Source organism: Cyprinodon variegatus, unplaced genomic scaffold, assembly GCF_000732505.1.
Source record: "Cyprinodon variegatus isolate N-32 unplaced genomic scaffold, C_variegatus-1.0 Scaffold205, whole genome shotgun sequence".
NCBI lineage: Eukaryota > Metazoa > Chordata > Actinopteri > Cyprinodontiformes > Cyprinodontidae > Cyprinodon > Cyprinodon variegatus.
Window position 1 is genome coordinate 945199 of NW_015150658.1, and position 15216 is coordinate 960414.

At 38.0% G+C, this 15216-nt stretch overlaps 1 protein-coding gene across 2 annotated transcripts in view; it reads right to left on the bottom strand.

Moving 5' to 3' along the window:
• Positions 1–2994: 2994 nt before the first annotated feature.
• Positions 2995–15216, bottom strand: part of e2f2 (E2F transcription factor 2) — a 22140-nt gene continuing 9918 nt past the window's right edge. The window contains exons 3-8 of one of the 2 annotated variants that reach the window (XM_015379968.1): positions 12035–12134; positions 11314–11533; positions 6499–6660; positions 5774–5888; positions 5461–5647; positions 2995–4607 (exon numbers count right to left, since the gene is read on the bottom strand). In XM_015379968.1, the coding sequence (XP_015235454.1) occupies positions 4333–4607; positions 5461–5647; positions 5774–5888; positions 6499–6660; positions 11314–11533; positions 12035–12134 (1059 nt within the window). In that variant the 3' untranslated portion in view covers positions 2995–4332. Of the gene's footprint in view, positions 4608–5460; positions 5651–5773; positions 5889–6498; positions 6661–11313; positions 11534–12034; positions 12135–15216 lie in introns of both variants that reach the window. The other variant, XM_015379967.1, reaches the window with a different exon arrangement.

The following is a 15216-nucleotide window of genomic DNA, read 5'->3' on the forward strand; positions in this document are numbered from 1 at the left end:
TCTTATCTTATAGGAGGGAATTCGGAAAAGTCAATAACTGAATACACTCAGCAGGTTTTCCTTAGATAGAAAATGTTTTGCCAATGGGTCTGTATTATCTGAATTAACTGCCTCTTTAAAATGCCTTAAGACATGTTGACATGTTTTAAATGGCTGTTATATACAGTAGATGAAGAGAAGTCAATTAAATTGAAAAGTATAGGTCATGAATCCGAACTTGGACTTGAAGTATGATTATTATCTTTAGATACTTTTCATTTGAAAATATAATTCTGAATAATTTGTATTTTTTAAGAGAAATTTATATGGCTGCTGTGAGAAACACAAACATTTACACAAGCACCTTCAAAATTAAATATTTATATCTTATAGCAAAGCTTTTTTTTGTAGATTTGGTCTGTCTGAGAAAGTAAACCGAAAAGGAATTAATCTCAGCTCATTCATCAGAGGCGCAATAAAAGGCCCTCTGCACACAAACCCTGTGAGTGGTTCTTAATGACTGCAGCTGACTTTTTACTAGTGTAGAGGTTCCTTAACATGTTAGCCTGTAAACCCCAAAAGAAGCAGCCAAACAGACTGCTGACCCAAAAAACAAAAAAACAAATACAATCACTTCTAACTAAAACTATTTATACATATAACATGAATTAATATATCCATTTTAAATGAATTTACTTGTTCATTACATTTAATTATTTACATTCATTATTTTGAACATATTTCTAATTATTTAATGGGAAATTGCATTGTTTAATTGTGCATTTTGTTATCTAACGGTGTGTACACTGTTTAAATCACGCATTACAAAAATCAATAAAAAAATTGATGCATCTGTTCATTCCTCTAAAGTCCTGCTATGGACTGGGGGCCCTTTTAAGGGTGCAACAACCTGAGCTGAGTTTAGCTTTAGTTTCAGGGGATATCAGGGGTCAACCACTGGACAGTCCAAATAGAGATGAAGAGAGAGAGAGCAGGCAGGGTGGATGTGATGGAGATAAGAGTAAGAAGTGTTTGACAAGGATAGATCCAAGACCGAAGTGTAGAGGGTACGAAACTGTAATGAAACCTATTGTGGTTTATTGCTGGGAGACATTAGCAGCTTCTGAAAGACGCAAAACTGAGTTGGACGTCCCAAAGGTGAAGCTGCTGCGATTTTAAATCAAAGCCCAGGATTGAAAAGATTAGAAGTGGTCAACCAGAGGAACAGCTAAGGTTGAACAGTTTGGAGATCAGGTTGGAGTAGCAAGGCTGAAATGGTTTAGACCGTGAAGGAATAATGGAGATGGTTGGTGTGACTGTTAAGAACACAAAGGTTTGAAGGGGATGGACACAGATAATCTACTTTACTGACCCTTAAGAAGAGCTGAGAAAAGGAGACAATGTATGAACAGATGGTGAATCCTGTAAAACAAAGCTGTGGTAAGTGCTGACATAAGACAATACTGCCCTCTACAGGAGGAACACTGAAAATGTGCCTTATGTTGTCCACAATACATGCTGTCTTTGGTTCAGGTTTTTCCCCACATGATTAGGTGAACACATTATTTGATTTAAACTTTTTTTAAATATAGTAAAATCTGTAAATGTAGAAGCGGATTCTTCCGATTATGGCCACACAGTCACATACGTTACATAATTGGATTAAAATCATTATTTACAGATAAACTCTCAGGATCAGTAATAAAATTAATAAATAAAAGATATCAGTGGTAAAATACACAACCTGATTATTGTAGAATCATGGCCTAATTGTGTGAGATATGTTCAGGGCAAAACACTGGAATTATAATCTTTCATCCGTCTTTATCCATTCTATTATTTTAAATTGCTAACTAGGTGAAAGTGGTTCAAACTGGGAGTTATTTCAGTTTTTACAAGTCTAATGGATGTTAAAAAAAAAGTGTTAGCCACCCCAAGCTTTCTGCAGATTTTTCTCCTTTTACATGTTATATTTCAGGTCATTAATGAATTAGTAAACGCAGGCAAAGCTAATTTGAGAAGACACAAAATGCATTCTCTAAATTACCATTTCATCTAATAGGAAAAAATAGTTGTTGAAAACAACAAATCTAATAAGCGGTTGAGAGGAAATTAGTCATTAGGGGCAGCAATAACTGTAAGGCAGCCCCAGGCCATTACATTAATAATCTACCACAGCACTGTTAGTTTTAAAGAGGATGTAAGGAGAGTTAGAGCCTCCAAAGATCCTTGTGAAGTCTTGGTGATCATCACGATGCTTTATTAGGGACTCTTGGCCCTTTTGTTAATTTTGATCAGCAGTTCTGTCCTTGAACTCTTTAGTTGAGGCCATTTTTCCCTCGTTCCACTGTTATTCTTGAATTATAAACCAGTTTTAGTTGATTTCTCAGAAATATTTAAGCAAAATGTATATCCTAGTGGTTAGAGCAGTGTGCTTGTGCTCTGAGAAGGTTGCAAGTACCCGGTTTGATTCCCACAGTCTCCACTCTGGGTTCCTGAGCAAAGACCCTTAACCTCACACTGCTCCACAGTCGCAGCACAATAGTAGCCCACTGCTCCCCAAGGGGATGGGTTCAATGCAGAGAATTAATTTCCCCATTGTGGAGCAATAAGGGGATTTACATTAGCAGTGTTTATTGTTTTAAAAGTAGTTTAATACACATTAAGAGGAATGTACAGGAAAAAAAAGTAACTACAGGTGATTTAGAGAGAGGCAAATTGTTGATGCTAACTACAGATTAATTAGTGATGTTAAGAGTCATTACTGATGTTAGGTATAAAATAATAGAAATCTTATGATCCACTCCTAAAGAATAGCATCGTCGATCATTAAGTACAGCATTGCTTTAACATATTATGTCAGGGAAGAATAATTAAAGAGTTTGATCAGAGGCTATGAATGAAGAGTGCCTTCCAAAATGAACCTGTACTTTTAAAGAAAATGTGATTTTTAGGGGGAAATGTAGAGGATGGTTTGTTCAAATAAACAGTCAAGCTGTAAACAAACGTATTTATTTCTTAACTTCAAACAGAACACGCAATATTACAAAATATTAAGTGCTGCAAGTTTTACCAAGGTCAAACAATCCAAAAAAACTTGAAAAAAAAAGGTATAAATACAAATTAATTTATGTACAAATACCTAAAAATAATGCTCATTGGAGAAAAAAATATTCTACACATTTTCAAATGACATTCTCTACTCTATATTTAAAATAAAAACCTCACACGCAAACAAACACACCATGACACCCATTTACCAAGCTGCCAAACACACAAGCACAGTTTTCAAGTTTCGTTAGGACAGGACTGGTAGCTTATCTCTGAGGTTTAGAGGAAAAGCCAAAAAATTCAACTTCACAATGAAATTCAAATGCTCAAATCTCCAGAACGCTTCCAAATAAAACGTTTAATAAAACTCCACCTCCACCACACCTGTACCACAGGTGCCTTATTTAGTTGATTTCAGATTATTTCGCTAGAAATAGTGATCTTGAACTTGGAAATCCAGGAATATTATATTACATCTGAAACTGGAGTCCGATTAGAGGGGGGGGATTAGAATCAAAGCTGCCAAACCATAGAGTCTGTGATTGCGTTTTCTATCATTAAACAGGACTTTGGGTCAATCAGCAGTTTTGGCACCAAACACAAAAGACTTGATTTTTAACATGCAGAGAAAATGAAAACTGATTGGAAAGAAACAGCATGAGCACCTTTAAAATCCGTCACAGTACGTCCAATATCCCTGCACAGATTTCCTACAGACATCTTTGTAAAGCCTGTGGAAGAGAGGCTGGACTGAATCACAGCTTTTGGTAATTTATGGGAAAAAGAAAAAGAAATCTGAATGTAAACACTCCTGTGAGTACAGCTTAACTTCTATCCAGTGATTAAATCCTGTAAAGCTGTACCAGAGTTAAAGCTGACAGTACAATACTGCCCCCTACAGGTCAAATCCTTTTAGGCTTTGAAGAAAGAAAAAAAAAACCCTGAGTTGCTCACATTGAACACTGCCTCATACTAGCGTATGTGTCATAAAATTCTCCACATGAAATGGTATGCACACTGAAGTTCCTCCTTCTCTGATATTTAATTGATTCTAATATTCTTAGCACACTAAAAATATTCCTAGATAACCCCCCATCATTCTAAATTTTCTCCATGTTTTTGAGTAGAATTACCTCTATGTTCCATCGTCGCCCCTTACAATACGTTCAAACGATTTACACTGTAAATCCAACAACCTTCTCTAAAGAAATAAAAATAAGCAATGGCTTCATAGTGTAATATTATTTTGCCCCGATCAGGCATTCATTTAAATATTTCCCAACCTCTTCTTTATTTTCAATCTCAGCTTTTCAATAAATCTCCGAGGTCGTAGGAGTCGAAGAAGTCCGACACCCCCTCGGTATCCTCCAGGCTCCAGAGGTAGTCGCTGTGGTCTAAAGGCGGAGAGAAGCAGACAAAGGGAGTGTTGGGGTCTGAGGTGAACGAGGTGCCCGGCAGCTGGTCCTCTGTGATCTGTAGCAGACTCGGAGGAAGACCCAGAAGCCCCTCGACGTCGAGCAGCGGGGGGGCCGAACTGGCAGCTGAGGCAGCGGCTGCAGCTGGAGTGGATATACTCACTGTGTGAAGGACAAAGACATACCTTACTGTATGATGAGCAAAACCTGCACATGAAACAAGTGAGAAAAAATAAACTACTCCAACTGCTTTTTTTAAATGAATTATAGGGTAACTATCCCACCTCTTCAGATGATCAAAGACCCCTCTGGAAAAAGCTGAAAATAAACCCTCAGTTCTATGCAGTTGTAAAATCTCACTTTAAATTAATATGAATGATAAGCCTTAGATTTAATTAAAGATGCAAATTATCTGTGTCAACGACTTTAAAGGATAAATTTTTCAACAGAGCAGCATTTAGTATTATTCATTAACTTTCTTCAAGGAGGAGCAACCAGAGATCAACAACTGTTCCTCTTAGCATAACCCTGGACTTCAGAGTCCTCTCATAAAGGTTGATTATGAGAGGATGGAAGGTGGATTTTGTGTCTGATAAACTATTTCTGTGCTGGTCTTGAATCATTATCTTCCCTAAAGACATAAGGGTGACCAATGTTTCAGTTTTATGGTAGTAAGTCTGCTTCTTGTTTAAAAGATCCTGGTATTTAACTGACTGACAAAGAAAAACTGTCAAAGAGAAAACCAAAGATAACATAAAATCCTGCTGAGTGTGCAGTGTAATCCAAAAATCACACAATGGACTTGGCACTTTAATGGTCACCATAAACAAGACCAATGATTCTTCCCCTTTCCTGTCTGCACATCTGCTTTTCCCTTCTCTCTACACATGTGCAGTAGGTAAAATGCACCTTAACACCAGAGTTCTTCGGTCAGTTCGAAAGGTCATAGCTACATTTTCTTCATCAAAATTTTTTATTTTTCCGAAAAAATGCATCCATAGAAACCCAGACCTACCTTCATCAGCTTCCTCTTTGACACTCTGGTTTGATTGTGTTAGTGGGGTGGTAACAGGTATTTCCATGTTTTCCTTTTTAGGGGTGACATCCCTCTTAACCGGACTGACATCTTCAAGCCCTTCTTCAGGACACAGGTACACTTCTATAGGCCCATTCCTACTCTTTAAATAGATCTGTAATGAGCCCTGCTGCAGAGAGGCAGATAGAAAACACAATAAATGCACTTTCACTATTTACAAAAATATGCAAAAACAGAACAGAGGGGATCAATAGAGGTTAGAGGTTTCTGCTATATTTTCACATGTTCTCACCCCAGCAGTGTCTGGCACCTCCAGCTTTGTCTCAGCAGGAGCTTTAACAGCGATGACCGTCTGGTCTCGGAGGCTGCTGATGGAGCGGATGTCCTGGTACGTCACATAGCCCAAAGTGCATCAAGGGATTAAGGATAACAGAGATGAAACATTTTCATGTGTGGCTGAATAAAATTCAATTCAATTAATTGTATTCATATAGCGCCAATTCACAGCATATGTCATCTGAAGTCACTTTACAGTTCACCAGATCATCCAGTCTAATTGATTCCAAGTTTTCTATCTAAGGAAAACCAGTTGATTGCATCGACTCATTGACTCAAATACAATCCCTCATACTAAGCATGCTTGTAGCGACAGTGGAGAGGAAAAACTCCCTTTTAACAGGAAGAAACCTCCAGCAGAACCAGGCTCAGTGTGAGCGGCCATCTGCCGAGGCCGACTGGGGTTCAAGGAGACAGAAGCAGAGACACAAAAAGCAGCTGTAAAAGGCGGCACTTTCCAGGAAACACACAGCCAGGCAGACGAGCTCCGAGCCAGCTCCCATGCCAGAGGACGAAGAGAGCATGTCACAGTCACAGTTAGCGAAACAGGACTACACTGGAAAACAGGCCGATCTCCAATATCTATAGACAAAGGTGTTGATGGCAGCAGCACAGCTGATATTTCTCTAAATACATGATGTAAATGGGAAAAGATAGCCAGTGAGTTTATGGAAAGGATATCTCTGACTGTCTTTGAACTCTGTGAGCTGTTTGAGCTGAGTGGTGCTGGACTGGATCAGCTCATCCAGGGATTTCTCCACTTTCTCCAGGTCCCCCAATTCTCTCCGGAGAGCAAAGGCCTTTTCTCCCCCAGCAGCACCGCCTTCAAAAACATTTCCCATCCTAAAAACACACGCACAGAAAAGCAGAAACTCAATGTTGAAAAAAAACATTCTGAAAAACTTTAAAAACTAAGATTAGACTGAAAACAATTAAGTCTGGAAACACAGTAGAACACACTCTTTGTTTTCAACAAACTGTTTATTTCTTCTCTGCAGCCTGCCAAAGGGAACGTATCCAAGGGCTATAGCCAATCAAAAAAACCAAATAAATCTTTACATCTAATGCTTTGAAAATAACAACATTGCAAATGGCAATGCAACACACGTGCATCAATTAAACTCCAATTCAATGAAAATAACTTTACAAAGCAAAAAGGTCTTTGATTAATGAGGTCTCTTGCTGTTCTGACCCAAACTTAATACACTATTTTTCTTGGTTAATCTCCATTTCAGTTGTTTCACAATGGGAAAGCGAGGAACCTCCACTTGTGCAAGCATTAGTGGTGAAACATCACTTCAATATCCTGTTTAACCCATCTAATATCTTTCTGATGTTAACCGCATGTACACACAGTACTGCAGTATTCAGTATAACATCAGCAGCCTGCAAATATGTAAATTTCACTGAATTCTTTATGTATTTTATTTGGAATCTATGTAATAAACATTTAAAACTGATAAATATAATGAAAATTAAGAGCATGTCACATTTTTGTTCAATCTATGTGGTCATATTTAACACTCCTTTAACTGATATCTGACTAGTTTACTATTATTCATTATTATTCTTATTATGCATAAAAAGCCTCAGTTGGTAAGTATGATAGACATGTATACTTTTCTATTAATTATAGATTTCTACTACTCATATTATGATATAAGGGTCTAATACAGGGCTGCAACTAATGATTATTTTTGGAAATTATTAATCTGTCAATTATTTCTTTCATTAATTGGTTAATAATCGGATAGGAATCCTTAAAGAAGAATTTTTATGAAATTAAACCAGGTGAAACTGAAACTGTTCCACTAGAGGCGTTCTGGATTGAGCATATTGACGGAAAACTTTTTCTTTTTTTATCTTGAATGCAAAAATGTTTACATATTATATATAACTTTGGTATAATTGCTGCTCTAAGTGGGTTGCCCTATCAGCTAAAGACACGTTTTAGAGTCTCTAAAGTCCAATTAACAATTAATCGATTACTAAATTAGATGACGATTATTTCAACAATCGTGATTAATTGTTTCAGCCATATTCTAATATTTTATTATCTATTCTCAAATGTCCCAATAATTGCAGCAGAGAATATTCCTTTTGTAAAAAAATGAATAAAACACAGGGGTTGACGTAAGGATTTTTACCACTTGCCCTTTGGGCAAGTGACTTTCACATTTCAATTGCCCAGAAACAATTTTTACTTGCCCAGTATAATGTTTGATAAATATAGTTCCTAATATTCATTTTTGTATATATATCAATCAAACATGTTTGTTTTTTAAATGTTTTTTGTAATTCAGTATTTTTTAAGTTTACAGGTTCCTGGTGTGTATATGCATGCATCAGATAATGAACTCAAGCCTACATTACCGTGTTAACATGCTTTTTAATCCTTCCTACACATTCTTTTCAAACTAAACTTTGCTTTAAACTGTTGTTTGCTTGGAAAAATATAAATTGTAATGTTAAAAATCTAAAAAAAACTTGACCGGTTAAAAACTTACACTACTACTACTCACTAATTTAACATGTTTAGCTCTATAACATTTAAATGCACCACTCCAATGTCTAAGAGAAAACAATTTTATGAACATTTTTTTTTGGGCATTCAGTTATTATAATTATTATTTTCCTAATCTCTGACTGATCATTTTTAATGTAGCGTGTATTATAGTATAGATTAAATTCATCATCCAGCTGCTGCTCTGCAGAATTCTCTCCCCAAGAGGTGAATCACGCCATCTAGCTGAAAATCAAGAGGCTTTTTCAAATCACGCGAGAATGTGTACAAAACAACAAAGATGGCGCCGGCAACGCTTGTGGGTCGTTTTCAGCGAATGTCGGTGATTTTAAAGTAATTTTGAGTGATAAATATTTTTTTTTTGCGATCATTGCACTTGCCCGGCGGGCAAATGCAATGAAATTTGTACTCTCCCGACAATAACAACTACTTGCCCCGGGAGATCGGGCGATGGTTAACATCGAGCCCTGAAACATCTTCACTGATGCCACAAAGTTAAATCACCAACAGCTTAAAGGATAATGGGTTCCTTATATACATACAACAACACAGTCACTCTTCTCAGGAACCGGATTTGATCAAATGGGGGGGGGGTGTCTGGAGCTTGCATGGCTTAAAAACCACAGCAGCACTTATGGTAGAAACTTGATAATCTATGAGATCACACCCAGTGAGGTAAGATATTGCTTTTCTGATGACATGTGAGAAGTGGGCACGCGGGAGTTTTAAAAGAAGTGTACCCTCTAATGTCTTTATGATTTAATGCTCTTTGTTTGTGCTGCGAACACATTGTTAACTGACAAGAGCTAACGCAGCCTGCAAGCTGAATTCTCTCGGTATTTGTGAGTTTAAACCTGAGAATCCATCTTATATGGCTCTGGTTCCAACGGCTAGAGACAAAACAAACATGGTGGTGCAGGAGGATGCTAGCCTGGCCAGACAGGCTGACTTATACATGGAGTAAGTAGGTCTGATCTGTTTTAGACCAGAGAATACCAGACTGACTTATATATAAGTCAGATTGCAGCTTCAGCTGAGCGATTTCTTTAATGACGCTTTTTATTATTTGCTGAAAGCTGTAAATATCATTAAAACTTTAACACCTGGCTGCTGTACGAGCAGTTCTTTTTTTTTAAATATGTTTTTGCATCACATCTATAGTTATCTGGTTGGTTCTAAGCTGTTTCTGCTGACCTTGTTAGTCCAGCTTTTGAAATCCCTCACAGAAGCACGATCTGCACCATTAGCTCATTAGCTCATGTGCAACCTGATATACATCCAGGTTTTCATAAATAATGTAATTATGTTAATAAAATAACTTATTCCTATCCTTAACTCACCCAATAATACACATCTTTAAAAAAAAATGTTTTATGAGTTTTTCTGAGACAATTTCAATGCTTTTAACATTTTCTGACGTCATCATGGGACATCCTCAGAGCAGTCCGACGAAATATGATTTAACCATGTTTATTTGAATTTTAGTTGTTTCTTTCTTTAGGTCATGTACAATATACCAAATGTTAACTGAAAGGAAAACATAAAACTCAAAAAGGCTTTATGTTTAAATTCAAAGCCAAAAAAGTTAGCTACTGAAAGTAGCGTAGGATCCCATTTCCTGTGCAGATCGTGCACAGACGAATGATAAAACAGTAAGGCATTTATTTTCTCAGGAAATATATTATTAACCTTTAACACATTATATTTTAGTACTCTTACTATTTTTTGCGAGCGAAAAAACGTGATTGAGGTCTTTTTCACAAAATAAAATCAAGGGCGACGCGGATGAATATATCTGTTTGCGTTTAGACAAATGAGCCAACGGTACGGATCGTGTTTCCGGGACGGATCGAGTGGTGACAGGGCTGCTATTTAATAAAATAAAACTTTAGGTGTCGCTTTGCCCAGTCAGCTTCTACTGAACATCCTTCCATTCCAAAGACAGAGTGAAGAGAAGCAGTACAAGATTAATAATGTGAAAAACCAGACAGTTACTGACTTTCCAGGTTAGTAAAGAGCCTCAGTGCTGATTTCTCTACCCTTCCTGTGCTTGGCTTCCAATAAAAAATTTATTTAGTTCCATCTGAAAGTCATGCATTTAAGAGGACGTCGTTATTACTGTGGATTATTTCTGAGGTTCAGAACTGGGAGGACTTCCGTAAAAATTCAAAAAAATATCCACTGGACTTGGTTTCCAAGATTTGAAGACGTTTCGCCACCTCTCCAGGAAGCTTTCTCAATTCAAATGTCTGGATCTGCAGTGAGTTTGAGTCTTATATGGACAAAGCCTTGTATCCCTTGGAAACATGCAAATGGTAACCGATGAATGGGTCGTTTGGTTCCATCGTTAGCCTGTAATATCTGAAACCTGTCTATGATTGTTAAGAGTCGGTCGTTTCAGCTATTACAGGAGATAATCCCCCCCTTTAACGACCGACCCCCAGAATCATAGACAGATAGTAATTAGATGCAATTTGAAGAGAGTTGGTTGTTCTAGATGTGATTTCTGTTTCAGAGCAAAGATCAAGAAGAACAGAGAAATTTGTTGTTTTATTAGAGGTGTTAAAAGTGTTAAAAACTGCTCAAGAGCAGAACACCAAGGAGGCCCATGTGGAACTGTAGCATATAGGTGCAAGTTGTTGGAAAAAACATCTGAAAAAAGCTCTGACCAGAGGATGTTTAGAAGGACCCAGCAAAAATATTTTTATGCAATCCTAGGAAACGGAAAACTTTATTATGGAGTATGCAGAGGCCTTCAATGGAACTTTATGGTTTATCCATCTAAAAACAATATTATCATCTTCCCGTCTCCCTCTTGTTCAATCCTTTATGATGCAATTTGTGGTTGTGAACAAACAACATGTGGAAAGTGGAACACTTTTCCATGAAACATAAGAAGTTAACAATTTTAGCTAATCCTGAGAGTTAGTCCTGAGAAAGGAATAACTGTTTCACCCTGTATTCAAACTTACAGCCACTGGATGTTGTTCTTCGACTTCTTTCGGATGAGCTGGACCCCTTCTAGGACATTGGTGATGTCATAGATCCGCCTCTTCTGGACCTCCAGGACTTCAGTGGCCCAGTTGAGATCCAGAACTCCATCAGGAGACTCTGCGATCAGACCCACAAACTTCTTGGTCAGCAGGCCCAACGATGTGTCGTACCGCGTCCGCTCCCCTGGAGACTTTGGAGCTTAAAGGGAACATATAAAAACATCTGCGGTTAGGAGACCAAAAACTGAGCATTTTCACTTCTTCTAACAGACTTATGTCCATCTGTGGATCATTAGTTTAAGTATGATTTAACTGATTGCTGATTAGGCCACTGCAGCGCTAGTGCTAATGTAATATTGATCATTTTTTATGCTTTAGGTTGATTTCACAGGTTTGCTTTCCCAGAAAGTTTGGAAACATGCTTAATGGTTTCTCTCTCACTTGTTCAACAAAAATTAATTTCAAGAAGAAGTGATTTAAATCCACATATTATTATGAAAACCTTTGGCTCCCTTTCTGGAACTTTTCCCAACTTCAACCAACGTCTCTGATTTTTCTCCACAGAACAATCCTCTACTGAACCAAATCCTACTTCCTCCCGCCTGACCTGAACTCCACCAGACCTCCTTCTATCCAATGCAATAGATAAATAAATGCACTGCCTAATAAAGGTAACCTGATCCCCATGTAGATGACTCACTTCGTGGGCTTTGAAGTCCTGTTACGAAGCTGCTTTTGCCTTTAGGTGTCCTGAACTCCGGCAGGTAGAGAGGGTCCTCCAGGTCCAGCTTCCTTTTTGCCTGAAAAGATTTTGTTTTGTGCAGATCAGAAAAATAAAACTTAAACAACAAAATCAAAACAGAATTAATTTTCTAGCTTTTGCTGGAAGGTTGAACTGTGAAGAAAAATGTCTAGGGCCCTAATTGTCTAATCCCTCTGATTGGTTTATTCAATGCAATGTGTAGAGCGAGCCTTGACTGTGAAATGAATGCAAAGAAAAGAGACAATAGAGGGTTTTGTTAGAGCCATAAATGTGCCAGCACTTTTCAAAAGCACCAACAAAATGCTCCACTCACACTTTTCCAAGCATGAAGTAGGGCTCATTGTGAGTGTAGGTCAGAGGAGTTTTGGTGAGGGGGTGACTGCTTCTTGACCCAACACCGTCTAAGTGCCATGGAGTCTCAGGAATCCCTCAATGACCTCTTCAAGAGGTTTAGGACTCCTGTCCCTCAACCTCTGACTTTACATAAATTCTGCATGAGTCCAGAATCTACAAACATGGCAAAGCCTCTAGTTTTAATCAAATTCATGTATATCTGTGGCTTTTCCTGCCAGTAGCTAACCAGAACCATGCTTTGACGTCTGATCTGTTGGTTCCAATTACATCCTGTTCAGATTTCGTTTATTCTAGGAATATAAAACATATATTTTTTAATAAAATAAATCCAACTATGCATCATTTTGGTTTGACTAACTAACTTTTACACCAATTCAAACCTCCCTAGTCCCCTTTGGCCGTGAATGCTGGATTAAGTCAAAGCTGAAATATAGTTTGTTTATTGCTAATTTAGCCTTACCTTCACCTAAATATATTTTTAATTATAATCCATTTTTATTACAATTTAGGGGGGGAAACACACTATAAGTTATGCTCCTCTTCTTTGACTTAAATCAAAGTTTTAGTAAACATATAACCATAAAATCAGTCTAGCTTTCAGTTATAGACCAGTTAAAAACATATAGGCATAGCAGATATCAGCCAAAATTCCAATATCATGCATCACTGTTGCAGATGCATCAACAAACACATTTTTGTGCAATATTTCAATCAGAGAATACTCCTCAGATGCAAGAGGAGAAAGTAAAGAAATTTCAAAATGTTAAGTCTTTTCAGATAGTATTCAGTTATGCTTCTTAGTGTTTGTTTATTAATGGGGATGAATGATATATCTGTATTACTATATTTTTCATTCTTTAGCACATTGGTATCGTCTAAAAATAAAAAAAATGAGCCAATATCAACAACCAGTGTTTATTTTCACTGGTTACTGTTTCTGTTTAAGGAGAGGGAAGGAAAGGGATCGAATATGAGATATTTTTTAGGCCATGTGACTCTGATTGTGATGCCGTTCAGGTTGATGGGTATTTAATTGAAGCAACGAAGAGATGTAAACACTGTGATCACTTTTTCTTGGTGTCCAAAGGGTAAAGAAACATGATATATAGAATATACTGGCAAATATTGTTTATTGGCCTAGATGGCAACATTATTATTGGATATCTATATCTGTGGTAGATCCTAACTTATTTTGTTCCAGATCTCTGAAAGACAGACTGCTATACCTATTCTTTGTGATCTTAACATTAAACTAAACTGCTTTTATAGGTTTTTACTGTTGAAAAGTACCACACACGTCAAACGGGAAAGTTTAAAGACTGGAGGTACTTTGTTGGACACCTCTGTTGTGCAAATCAGCAACCCCATTAAAACCCACCCAAGAAAAAAAGAAGACCAATAAACTTTTAACAGTGGACAGGGAAGTTTGTCAATCAGTAATCACTGACCCAGTCACACTGTTCAGTGTTACAGAAAACACCAGGAACAGAAGCTGTGAGGTGTCAGATCTCAGGCCGTGGGTTAATCTCTTCCATCTGGTTTGGACCTCACCTAACCGTTTACTCGCCCACCTCTTTTTTTCACGTCTTCTTAAAAAACACTAAACAAAGACTTCTTTATTGCCACAGAACACCAGGCGACTGAGCTCATTTAGGTAATGCATTAAAATCGGAGCACTGAGTTTGTAAAGCATAACAGAATGTTCAAATCCTCAGCCTCGTGCGGCTGTCGTCATGTGAGAGATGAGTCAAGAGAAAGCCGTCGTTGTCTGAATGCGCTCCACGATGTGTCCACCTGTCGCCTGGCGACATCTGGAGCGGCACAGACAGCATAAGCGCTGGCAAAGACTGAATTTAGATCCCTAAATCCCACAACCAGCCAGAGTAACTCGACAGGACAGCAGCAGCAAAACGTCCCAGCATCTTTCTCTTTATTTCATTATTCACAATTTCCTCTGTGCACCAGTTTTTCAAAAAGTGCAACAGTTGTAGTCAGAAACAGACCTGCTGACGGGTTGCAGGAAAGGGATCAACGGTTTCACTTTGCAGCTGTGTGTGTGTTTGTGTTCAGGGTGGGGGAAATAGACCCTCCCGCTTTGCATGAGGGATTTTTCTGATGACTCGACATGGTTTGCATTTCATGTGCTGAAGATGCGTCAGATAAGTAGTTAATGCACCTAGAAGAAAGTACTTTTATTGAAACTGTTGTAGTCCAAATACCTAAATAATGTGTGGGCTATTGTTCTTATTCTGAGATTTTTATTTCTGCGTTTTATTGTCATTACACTGTCAGAAGTACAGAGCGATGAAATGAACTACCTGCATTTAACCCATCCCTTTGGGAAGCAGTGGGCTGCCATTGTTTGCAGCGCCCGAGGAGCAGTTGGGGGTTAAGCATCCCAAGGTGGCCGTCTGTGGGAGTGGGGCAATGTGAAATGCCCTATCTGTCATGCTTTTGGTTATATTGTGCTTTACTTTGCTCTATGTTCCCTAGTTTTATTGGTTTAATTCCTTTTTTGTTGTAATTTCTAGATTTGTTAAGTTCTCATGTTTTTCTGTTGTCCTCTGTAGCCCTCTTGTGTGTATGTTCCTTTCCCCCTGGCTCCCTCGTTGTCTCCTCACACCTGCTCCTTGTCAGCTCGTTAGCCCTCCCTTTGTCTCTGTCAGCTATATATGCTCTCCCTCTGCTCTCACTCTTTGTTGGTTCCTTGTTGTTGCTGGTCCTTTCATCGCTGTAATCATCTCCCCTCGTCTCTCCCTGGCTCC